The sequence below is a fragment of the Acanthisitta chloris genome, unplaced genomic scaffold (genome assembly GCF_000695815.1).
Source record: "Acanthisitta chloris isolate BGI_N310 unplaced genomic scaffold, ASM69581v1 scaffold41145, whole genome shotgun sequence".
Taxonomy (NCBI): domain Eukaryota; kingdom Metazoa; phylum Chordata; class Aves; order Passeriformes; family Acanthisittidae; genus Acanthisitta; species Acanthisitta chloris.
Genome location: NW_008676161.1, coordinates 6,359 through 18,903, shown reverse-complemented (window position 1 = coordinate 18,903; position 12,545 = coordinate 6,359). Strand labels below are relative to the sequence as shown.

The window sequence follows — 12,545 nt, the reverse complement described above, 5'->3', positions numbered from 1 at the left end:
AGGAATGAAAACTGCTGGTCATGGAAATAGAGGATGGGAAACAATAAATGGTCAGTCTTTCCACACTTTCAGTAACACAAACTGTGTAATCTGTACCTTGCAGATAGGCATAACATAAAATCTGTGTGGTTTTGCACATGCAGAGTTAAATTATTCACCCTTTTTCTCTCCTGAGAGCTGACGTTTGAAGGAAAGCTTGGCAGATGACACACAGGGTAATTCAGTTACATAAAACACAGTTCTCTAACTCACAACACCAAGTTTCCAGCTGGCATTTTCATTACTGCTCAGTGCTGACTGGCACTGTTTCACGCTTTCTATCCATGTTCAGCGCAGACAGAGAAATGATGACAAAGTCAGGGGACACTTGGACTGTGTAACAACACAGCACTGTCATTTCTCCTCTGCAGTCTGACCAGTTAGAGGCAAAGCTAAAACACAAGCAGGTCTCAGCAGATGTGCAGACATATAACTAAGATGTTCATTACTGATTCAGGGGAGACAGTCAAAGTTATCCTAATTAGGTATTTGTATGCTAATCAGTTTCACTTAATGGCCCAGCACCTCCTACACAGCAGCCAGCAGAGCAGGAGCTGGACAGAATAAAACTCAGGTAGAAACAAAAGACTGGAGGTAGCACTGTATTTTCCTGTACCTAACAGATCAATCTGACCATGGAGCTATAGGCTAACAGTTAAGAGACTGCTATCAGGTAAAGTAAGTTTCCAAAACAGATCATGGTTTAGCTCACTCAAATTGTTCAGTTCTGAGTGCTCCACCAAAACTGGATAGAAAAAGCAGAGCAATTTGTTTTTATGAAAGAGAAAAAATAAGGAACGAGTCCAGTATATTGCTGTTCTCTGACATGTGGCAGCCAGCAACAAAGCAGTTCAGTACCCATTAAGAAATGTACTTCCTCTGTGTTAAAAGCAGAACACAAGTCATTCCTTAGAAAAAACGTCTAAGGAAATTAAACAGGCACTAAAAGGAAAGTGTTTATGTAATACTGTAATACAGCTATGCACATTTTCATGATGATGTGTATGTTCTTTAAAGTGATGTGCAAACATCACATATTCCTGCACACTCAGTACATGATACTGTTCTCCTAAAATGAAACCTGTTACCTCAAGAGCCAAAGAAGACTATATTATTTAGACCAGAAGACAGAAAAATTCTTATTTTGTTATGGAACAAACTATCTAATTCAAGACTGTACGTTCTTTAATGTGCAGTAGCACCAGGTCCCATATCCCCAGTCAGGATGTGCTGCTAGAGGAGAGTGACAGTCAGTTATTCCCCTTTCATGCTGTTGTTAGCACAACTACACTTAGCAAATACATCAAAAAAATCACCCAAAAATCTATAGTAAACAATAACTATGCCATTCAACAGTCCCCAGCAAAGTTTATTTCCTGCTGTTCTCACCACAGTGCCTGTTCCCTACTGCAGGGACAGATTCACAATGGAGTGATGCAAAATTGACTTCACTGCAAAAGGAGGAATCCATCTAATTTACAGCTGGAACTGAGCTTTATTATTAGATACAAATGCTTATACTATACACATGTACTCCTGCTCAATGAAAAGGCAGAAAGAGGGCAGAGAGAGAGTATTTGAATATATATGAAAGAGAACTAGTCTTTACTCAGTAAGCTATTTGCTTAATTTAAACACTGTCTTCTTTGTGGTCCCAAAACATCTAAACAACAATGAATGCTGAAAGTCTAGCTGGAGATAGTTGCTAGCAAAACCAAAAGCAGCATCCAGTCTTAAAACATTTCTAAGTGAAATAAATAAAATAGCTTTGCCTACAAAATTAAATATATGTAAGTAATACATAATGATCATCTATGCCTGCCTTTACAGGCTTGAACGAGGAGCTGCAGAAGCTGCTCACATCCCAGTACATTTGAGTGCTGGAAATCTTCTACAAGCTCCATCACTCCAAGACTCCACCTGCAACTGTGAGGATAAACTCTCAGCTGGCAATAGATATTGCTCATTGCTTTGGCAACTGCTACAGCCAAAGAAGCTCATAAAGATTCAGTCCTCTCTATCAAGAAGGAGAAAGTTCTATTAATGTTCAGTCATGCACACTGTTCAGTCATTCTCATTTATTTTAACAAGTGTTAGAGGAAGGAAAAAAGATGAGACACTAGAACAACTAATAAAAATAACATTTGGTTCAAATAAAAATCCTTGTCATCCAGAGACTAAAAAATAGGGATATCCAAGTAGTATCTTGGAGGGACAGAAAATCTTAAGGGCTACAAGTCTGCTAAAAAATTGACATTGCCTCCTAGGTGAATGCAATAAAGACAGAAGAGGTTCAACAGCAGCAAGGCAAAAGTCTCAGGTGCATAGAAAGGCCCCATGAAAACGACAGTAACATCCATAGTAAAGGTGGCACCTGGAAGTGGTGAAATCACTCCAAGAATTTAAATCACACACACATTTTTACAGAATTACAATTTGAAAAAGTAACAGCTAACAATCACACTGAACCCAGGTAATAAATACTCCTCACAACCCCCAGACAGCAGCTGCTCTGAAGCAGTAACTGAACTCTGAGCTAACTAGGAATAAAAATGGTTTTGCTTGCAGCAAGATCTGTAATCAAAAAAATTCTACAGCATATCCATCCACTGGAAAGCAATGGGAAGTACAGTTCAATTACCAGGAGTGAAATAAATGCCTCAATAATATATATTGCAGAGCTGCATCATTTAATATCAATGCAGAAATAATGCAGACAAAAACTAAAACAACAATACATGTACAAAACCAATTGCAGCACTGTCAGACTCCTCTAGTGCAAGAAGCACCCAATGTCTTCTCCAGTGTCTCCTTTTCTGTTCCATATTACAAGTAATAAAAGAAAGCAACAGCTCCCTAAAGCTTGGGTAAGTATACTTGGAAACACACAGAAAATTCAAAACATGCCAACAAGTTTGGCCTATCCTATCTTAGTAGCTGCAAGATTTAAAGGAATTACACACTGAGTGCAAAGTATTCTTGAAACAAAGATATTTGAACATACCAGGAGCTCTACAGTTCTGCTTATTCTGAACATTCTTATTGAGAAAATAGAGAAAATACATTTCAGTTCCTACCAGCCAAAGCTGCATCCTCATCACTTTCGGATCCATACTGCAATGCCATGGTTATAGCTGATAAACGATCCCCCTGGGCTGATCTCTTGTTACTACAACAGAAAAAATGTGAAAAAAGAAATTGAAAAAATAAAACAAAGAAAGGGGTTATCATGGTAAGCACTAATAGTCACGAAGAGTGTATATGCAAACCAGTGAAGCTCATGAATCCATTACCAGGAATGCAGCCATGACTCCCAAAGCAAAGACTGGAGCCCTTCACAAGAGAAGCTGTTACTGACCCATGAGTCTGTTTCTGTTTTCAGAGACTGTTCACCAGACACAGCCAAAAGGTGAGCTCCAGCTTGCTACTGTCTGTCCTATTCTGTATACTTGAGTATTTGATTAATTGCAGGAGAAAGGGAATGACAAGAAGTCATTCCCAATTAACAACTTTGTTATTTGACCCTGGTTTATAGGGATTTGTCTGCATGAAGGATTCAGCATGCTGTGAGGTGTACATGCTTATCTTCTCCCATTCCCTCATCCCCACCTGAGGCATTTTCAGCACACAGTGCCTGTACATAAAACAGCTTCCTATGCTTGCCAGGTGGAGTAAATCAGCATCCACACTGGTGGTGGTGTCATACAGACTTCTTCAGCATCCCTCCCTTCCTCCCTTTTGTCCCAAACCTGGGGCACAGCATGTTGTACCTACACTATGGGCTATGCCTGACATTCTCTGCTTTTTCACTAGGTCAGCTCTTCAGGCACCTCCAGGAATGGGCTCAGCCTTGTCCTGTAAGAGCAAAGTGAAGACTGGGCAAAAGCAGATGGGTGGATGTGCATGTCCAGGTCCCCGACTTTCCAATACATCCTTTCCTGTCTTTTGAAACAGACACACAGGCATCATTCCCTCAGTCTCTGGGCTGACTCTCTAAAACACCCATCGAGTTCATTTAGCCCATGACTTTGGGTTCCATCTGCCACTGCAGCCCTTCAGGCAGGAGTGATGGTGTGTGGTGTTGGGTTGCTGCCCACTGAAGTCAGTTCTTTGCCTGCACTTTGCCTGGTTTCATCCAAAGTCCTTCTTCACTAACCTGGGTAATTTTTATTGTAGTGCCACTGATATAGCATGTAAATCCACACCTTGATGTCGAGCCCATTTCTATGTTGCATCTCTTCCCTGATGGCCTGAGGTGCCAGGGGCCCATGGAGCTCTAAGTAATACACCCTTATGTTGTCATTCCAGATCCACCTGAGCCACTTCAGCCTTGGCATCTTCGTTCACCCACTGGCTGTTCTGATGCTCTTCAGTGCCCCAACTCTTGGGTGCATTAGCACCTACATAGTTACTTCACAACCACATTCTCTACCCAAGCAGCAACATCTTGCCATAATTCAGCAGCCCAGGTGGGTTTACCTCTGTGCTGCCAGTTTTGAAGGCCTTAGCCACCCCCACAGAGGCACTGTCTGTCAGTCAGGATGAAGCACTGGACAGCCAGTGCGTTATCAACATTATTCTCATTCTAACCCAAAGCAGAGCACCTTATCAGGTAGGAGGAAGAAGATTAACTATTCCAGACAAAACCAAGACAATTGCTGACAATGACACCAACTCTGTACGAAGGCCCAATCCCCTAGAGACCCCTTGCAGCAGTGTTAAGCCATGGTTCCAGGGTGCACACATAGGCAATTAGCAAGGAGCAGGACTGTTCCAAGACAGGAACCTAGAGACTGTGGACAGGAGACCTCTGCCAGGCACTAAAATTCTCAACTGATGACTGAAAGAACAAACCAGAAAGGCTCCAGTAATACAATCTACTCAGGAAGTTTGCCATACATGCATCCCAACTTTATTTTTACAGGCTTCAGTGGTTTCAATCATCTACCTCTCAACTATTTAGTCCTTATTATTTCTTTTTAGTCTCCAAATATAGTTTTTCTAGGTTTACAGCACATTTCCATGGGGTTTTTTGCCTGCTTTATTTTGTAATGAAACTTAACATATTGTTCCTCAGAACATTACTAAGTAAAAAACTGCATACAGGTGTTTTGGAATGTTAAATATAATGCCAAATATGGAAGAATAATTACAGCAAAGCAACTTACTAGGTCATATTTCATAGATAATTGACTGAAACATATTTGAATCTCAGAAGTACCCGAATCAATACTGAAAAACACTCTCAGCAACAACAAACCAACCATCATTACAATCAGCATTTCCATGTGATGACGACTCAGCTTTTCCTCCCAGTGCACAGTTTACTTACCGATAATATTTGTTAGAAGAATTTCTCTCATCCCCAACACTGCCTTTACCCTGTGAGGAAGGACCTGTCAGCTTGGAAGCAGCCAAATTTGATGCAGTCCTTAAAGCAGAAAAGACAAGCCAAGGAAAGGGGGAGGAAAAAAAACAGGCGCAGCTTAGACCCATGAAAAGGCACAGCAAGGAAAAAGCTTTTTACAGAATCACTTTGACAGATCAGCCAAAAGGTTCAGAGACAGATATGCTTTAAAGCTACAAGATAAGTAACACCAAGACCCATTCAGTGCTCCAGCATTAATGTGGATTTTGTTTATAAAATCAGAGGAAGGTAACACTTAGCTCAAGCATTAACAGCTGTATGCACAGCTCAGCCTAACCAGCAGTGAAAGCAGACAACAAAACATTCCCTAGCATCAAGATAAAGCTAATCATCAAGGTCCAATCGTGTTTTATCAATACTTAACAAAGTCACTGTCAAGTTGATTGATAGTGCATATTGTTAAGAAACTTCAATTTTGCCACCTGATTTAAGGGGGGAAAGTTAAATGCACCCACAAAGAGCAGTTCAGTATGACAAAGGAGACAATGAGCTCTGCAATACGACCCATGATTTTTGACACAGAGGCAACATGGAGAGCTTGGGTTAGTAGCATTACCATGAATTTGGGTTTGATCCATCAATGACAAAGAACAACAAATACAAATTCAGAAGAAAAATATAGACAATTAACTTGAAGTGACCTTTGGGGGAATTTTACCAAAATCAGCTACAGGTAAAGGTGAACTCCCTTTGAGACAATTAAACCTTTAGTAATCTAAATTAAAAGTAACGATTCTGTGATGCAGATTGAGCAGGGAAAACAAAAAAGAATAATGCTTTAATAACAATAGCAAGCAGTAAAATGCAGAATAGCAGGCTAAAGGTTTGGTTTTCAGGATACTTTTCCTCTCATCCCAATATTATCATAGCCTGCTCTAGGCAGTATTTTTTCCCCCAAGTTAGAGAAATAAAGAAGGGAGCTGCCAGTTATTCTGATGGATCACTTCAGGATTTGCAGGTCGGCTGAGAACACGGTACAGAAGAGAACATCTAGAATAAGGTAGTTGAGAAGTGGAACCAGGTTGGCAGTGCAAGAGAGGAATTCAGCTAACAAATACCAGTGTGATTTATCTGTCATCCCTTCTTACACAGTCAGTTTTATTTTGAAGAAGAACAGTTCAGCCCCAAAACTAAATATAACACATCCCCTGACATCCTGAGCTTCAGCAATGGTCGGCACAGTGAGAAAAATCAAATCACAGTTTAAACAGAAAACCTCTATGTAATTGTAGTTATTGCAAAGCAAACACGTATGTATCCTCAGTGTCTGTAGAACTGAGGTCTTCTGGCACTGTACATACTTTTAAGAAGGAAAACTATTAAAATGTGTGTCAGGAATTACTGCCTAATAGCATTTCTGCTTTTATATTTTATATGCTCCAGCAATGATTCATTCAACCATGGGAAGGATGGTAAAGTTGAACAAACCAACCAAAAAAACCACATCTCAAACCACCAAACAGTAAAAATCAATCAGGTAACTTCCACTTTTTTCACAAATAGTAATCCTAGGCAACACTTAATACTGACATCATCTACAAACAAGAAATTTAGACTGCCTTTTAGCAAAGTAAGCGAGTGCTACTGTTTTCAGTTGTACCATACAAACCCTTGCAGGAAATTTCCAGCACTAAAGACATAAAGAGAATCCACCTTGTAGGAGTTTGCCAAATACCTGAATGGCTGTCAAGACACTGCTTTATTTTCTTAGCTAAATGGCACAGCTCACACTGGCAAATGATATCTAAACCTACTTTTGAGTGTTACTCATAAGTAAGAAGTTTATATGAGAAGAAATCTAATAATCAGATAAGAAACATTTCTGATGACCTCATCACTTCTCTGTACACTACGGATTTTCACAGGAGGAAAATGCAGTTTCCTAAATAAAATCATTCCATGAAACAAATAGAGCCATCAACAGTGTTTTAAACCTACCTATTCCAGACCAAATCTTTGCTTCACTGATTAGGAAGTCCAAATGTTCAGTGACCTGTGCCCCTTTTCACAGCTAGAAATTGCTTTTCAAACCAGAGTTTATATAATGTGGACTTCCCTCTAGATATCTTTGGCCTGAGGTCCTGTTCATATGTTTCTGCCCCTGTGTAATTAGCTGTGAGCTCTTATGTTTCAGCTCCTAACAAGATTTAAGAATATGCAGTATTTTTCATAAAGCAAAGCACAACAAAGCTCCTTGCCCCTCATTATTCCCTGTCTGTTACTGTATGATAAGCACAGGGTAGAAGCTGGCCATAGTTTGTGTTTTTCACCATGAGGTACAACACAGAAATATTTCACCACACAAGTATTTCAATAAAAACATTTCCTTCCAAGAACTGTTTTACAATTTATAACTTCTAAAACCACAATAAACCAAGTTTTCAAGCAATTACTTCCCACTATATTCTTCACAGCAAGATTAAGGGAATGTCTATAGAGGTTTTAATAGGAGATTATAGCAAGGACTCTATTTGCAGTACCTGATTCGGAGACTTGACTTGGCCAACTCACTGTGTTCAATTTCAGCCTTTTTCATATTAAAGATCTTTTTAATTGCATTTGCATCCTGTCAATTAAAAGAAGTTTTTCGTTTAGTGTTGAAAATGAAGAATGTTATAACGAGGTACATTCATCTATCTAACAATCTAAAACAAAATACAAGTGTTTTTACATTTAGATGTAACAATTCTGCATGAGAAATGAAGCACAGAACAAAGTCTGCCTGAAATACACCCACACTGCATTTTTATAGAGGCCTGAAAAAGCTGAATAGAACAGCTGACTAGCTCTGAGCTTGTTTTTTCTGTCATACCCTTTAAAAAAAAAGAGAATTAAAATCTACAGTTTGCAAATATACACAAATAATTTAAAAAAAAAGAGAATTAAAATCTACAATTTGCAAATATACACAAATACCACTTTGAACTAAACAGGCAAAATAATTTCTGTGCCTTTACAATCAGAAAGTTACCAGCATCACTGAGCTTTACAACACTTGTTCCCTCTCAACCACCGTGGACTCAGTACTGGGAGTAACAGCTCACAAAACAGAGGTGCCAAGTTTTGAGTGAGGTTACAAGTGTGAGTGATGCCACTAGGAACTGAAACTACAATCCAAACAGAAGTGCAATTGGGAAAGTCCAAGAAACACATTATAGTGTTATATCAGGTCTCCTCCTACAAAGCTCTTAAGAACAGAGCACACAAGGGAATCATTTACTACTGAAATTCTCTTATTTCCAGAGTACATGGAAACAGCAACGTGAACTCAAAATGCTGGTGAACTACATAAGGAGATAGGAGGAGCAATTTGGTCACAAAAACATGGCTAAAATGGAGAGAGCTTCAAAAACTACACAAAGAAGGGCTGACTCTGGTTTTGAAGCTTCTGATGCAAACCACAAACAGCTCCTGCAATCTGGAAGGAGGTACCAGCTCAGCACTACCCCTGACCTGAGCCTGTAGTTTCAGCCATTTTGACCTCAATCACAAGTACAGAGATCCTCCATTCCTCCCAAGTCATGTAATTCATACTCCAAGATAAAATTTAATTTGGGAAAAAAACACGTAACTCAAAGGAAAAAAAATTACATATGCCCCAGTTCTACTACAAACAATATAAAAAAAGAAACAGTTGTTAATGGCATCTTTTAAAAAAATGCTGAGTCTTGAGGGGCTTATGTTCAAGATTCATGTGATGGGCAATCAGCACCGAAAGTAGGAAAGAAAATCTGAACTCAAATCAAACTGAACAACTGAAACTCACCTTGAACACTTGTGATCCAGGCTCATTGTAGGTTTTGGCATTCTTTGCCAGAAGGTCTATGTCCTTGGCCATTGCATGAATGCTTTTGTAAGTTCCATTCTACACAACAAAAACCAGAGCGGGTTAAAGTGTCAGCCTTCAGGCAGGGCAAGAACTAAGACAACAGTGAAAAGCAAAGGGAATTCAAACTGAATAAAGGGAATGTTTATAGCAAAACAACAATATTTATAAATAGGACAGACGAGTATGTGCAAAAAGTAATCAAAAGAAGAAAGGAACACATACATGCTAAGTCCTTACAGAGCTTACGAATGCTAAATGCAAGATTGAAAAACAATTTAATAAATCATATCACCTTAATTCTGCAGAGTTCTGACAAAATGCTTCACCTTTATTCTCTAGTTCAATTAGTCTATGCCCTATCCCTCACTACTACACAAAATGCTAGAATTACAGAGCAATATTTCAAACTACTAGAGAAGTGAGATGAAAAATGCATCAGTACAAAACATCTATTTATAGCGCTAGAACAAAAGTAGGTGATGATAATGCACGACCAAGCCTCAGTAGTTCAATGTTTTACATTAGCAGTGCTTGCCAAGGAACTGCTTTAAACCATTAAACACCAAGGAACCCAAGACATTCAGGCTCAGTGCCAGCACAGCAGTTTACGATGCTTGATCTTCCCCACAGCTGCTTCTGCAGGGCAGAACATTAAATCAGCACAGTGTGCAGGTTTTTAAATAGCAGGGGAAAACCACATTGCCTTTCCCACCACCACAAATACTGACTCCTAACAGTTTTAGAATGCTTACTGTTAAACAGGTCTACACCCTGACACATCAATAAGTTCATACGGTACCTGTATCCTTTGGGCAATAGTTTTAAGATCTATGGGCTCCTTTATTATTGCATAATAATCTGGATATTGCTGGAAAACAAAAGTAATTTATATATTACTACAAACAATCACTAAGCTTTTGTTGTAACAGCTCACAGAGCGACCTGTTAGATCAGTTGCAGCTCTGAACACTGTGCAAGCTCCATAAACATGGCACTAGGCTTCCATTTGGGCAAACCAGGTCATAAGGGAGATACAAGGAATTCATCAATAAACTGACACAAAGAAACAGTTCTGACTGAAAGTCAAATACATGGTGATGGTCTTCAGAGTATTTATTCTGCTAGTCAAAACTGTTTCAGCACAGAAACAGAACACTGAAATCAGACATAGTTAAAAGATTAAAATCTCTGCACCAAAACACCCCAATTACCTAAGATGGCAGAACAGGGCAATTTGCAATGAAGAGCTGGGAATGAGTGGGTAGGAACAAAGCAGGGAGGGAAGCTCTACCAACAGCTGCAGTTTGCCACTGGTGACACAGAATAAAGAACTTCACCCTGAGCGTGGCCATCAGTGTAAAACATCAGTTATATAAATGCCCAGGTTTCCAACTTAGAACACAACCAAGATGATTACAATACTCACCACTTTAGATGGAAGTTTCTGAAACAGTTCACTTATGAGGCGTCCTGATGGGTTTGTGGCAACAGCTACAGCTTCAAGGAGCTGTTCAAGAATCTCCTTCAGGTAGCCTGGCGATGACTGATGCAAGAAACAAAAATCACAAGAAGTTTTAATAGCAGTCATAGTGTAGTGCTGCAAGTTGCAATGAAACAGGAATTAACACTTCAAAGACAGAAAAACCAGCTACAAAACATGGATGCAACTTCAGAAAACAACATTGTTTATGCAATTAGGTAAAGCACATCAGAAAACTTTAATTTCAGGTTTACAATGCAGACTGTCAGACACATGTTACCTATTGTTAGAAAACATTTGGCTGCTAACATTAATGAAAACATGTATCTCAAATCACAAAAAACAGACAAGCCCAAACCTCCTGTCATCCTTTCTGTCTTATGAAACACTCCAGGAACAGCTGCACTAATTGAATGGGACACTTGTGGCTAATGACATCATTCTCCAGCAAAGCTTACTTGCAGCAAACCTCAATGTTGGCAGGATATCAAGCACACATCATACTATTTGAACTAAACCAGAACCATGTTTTATCCTTATCAGAGAACTTCATAGGGGTTTTTTTGCTAGGCAAAATGAAACACACATACAAAGCTGTGAAGTTATTAACACACACAATTGCACAAGAAATACACTTTGGGGCATAATTTAACTATGAAAATATTGCTCAATGCTTTTTCACCCTCTGAGTCAGCTGACATGCACAGCCATGGCCTCCCACAACTGCAGTTGTCAGGCTCACACTTACTAATTCAGAATTTGCTTGATTGTCATGTCCTTCCTCATCATCATCTTCCTCCTCAGCATCACCTTTCTGAACAAACTCATTTTTTGTGCGCAGATACAGCTCCCACAGCTTGCAGGCAGCTTTGTATTCTGGAGAGTCAGGCTGCAAAACCAAACCAGACATTCTAGTCAAAATTCAGATCATTCTTATCTGAAAGAAATCGATAAATTATTAGTTGAAACATATTAAATGCACTAAGAAAGAATAGAAAACCTGGGAAATTGCTGCTTCGCTCGTTAAGGATCACAATAGGCAGAGAAAATATAACCTCTATCTCCCCAAAGAACCTGAGTCTTTCAGAAAACTTAGCAATAAAATTAACTGGGCTGAGGCTTGGACAAGCCAGTTAGATGAATCTGGAGCAGTCCCTGAGTTTTGCTGAAGCACAACACCACTGGTGTTTCAAACAGACTAAATATCAGTATCACAGAAATGTGATTTAAGCCCATACTGCTGCCTTCATGTGGCAGTGGAAAACTAACTTCTCAGAAAAATACCAGTAAATGTGCCAATATCTCTGAAAGCATTGCAATGATTTATGTTCAGCATTAGCTGTGAAATCCCAAAAAACTTGACAACATGCTACCAGCTGGGTACACCTCTGGCTATATGTTATGAAGATCTAGATGTGTTAGCATTAGTCAGAAAATGCAGTTTTTTAAGTACAGAGCTGGCAGTGCCAGGCAAGCATGTGCCTATGAACATCACTGCTTTAAGAACATCACCCAGAGAAAAAGGCAGCTTTTCCACTTATGTATTATTCTTTCCCTTTACCCAACATGCTACCAGCTGGGTACACCTCTGGCTATATGTTATGAAGATCTAGATGTGTTAGCATTAGTCAGAAAATGCAGTTTTTTAAGTACAGAGCTGGCAGTGCCAGGCAAGCATGTGCCTATGAACATCACTGCTTTAAGAACATCACCCAGAGAAAAAGGCAGCTTTTCCACTTATGTATTATTCTTTCCCTTTACCACTTAAG

At 39.4% G+C, this 12,545-nt stretch overlaps 1 protein-coding gene across 1 annotated transcript in view; it reads right to left on the bottom strand.

Annotated features, from left to right (window-relative positions):
• PBRM1 (polybromo 1) overlaps positions 1-12,545 on the bottom strand; it is a 55,020-nt gene that overhangs the window by 39,221 nt on the left and 3,254 nt on the right. The window contains 7 exon segments of the mRNA XM_009076007.1: positions 3,117-3,208; positions 5,372-5,470; positions 7,948-8,033; positions 9,234-9,332; positions 10,096-10,164; positions 10,723-10,839; positions 11,525-11,665. Coding sequence (XP_009074255.1) covers positions 3,117-3,208; positions 5,372-5,470; positions 7,948-8,033; positions 9,234-9,332; positions 10,096-10,164; positions 10,723-10,839; positions 11,525-11,665 — 703 coding nt within the window.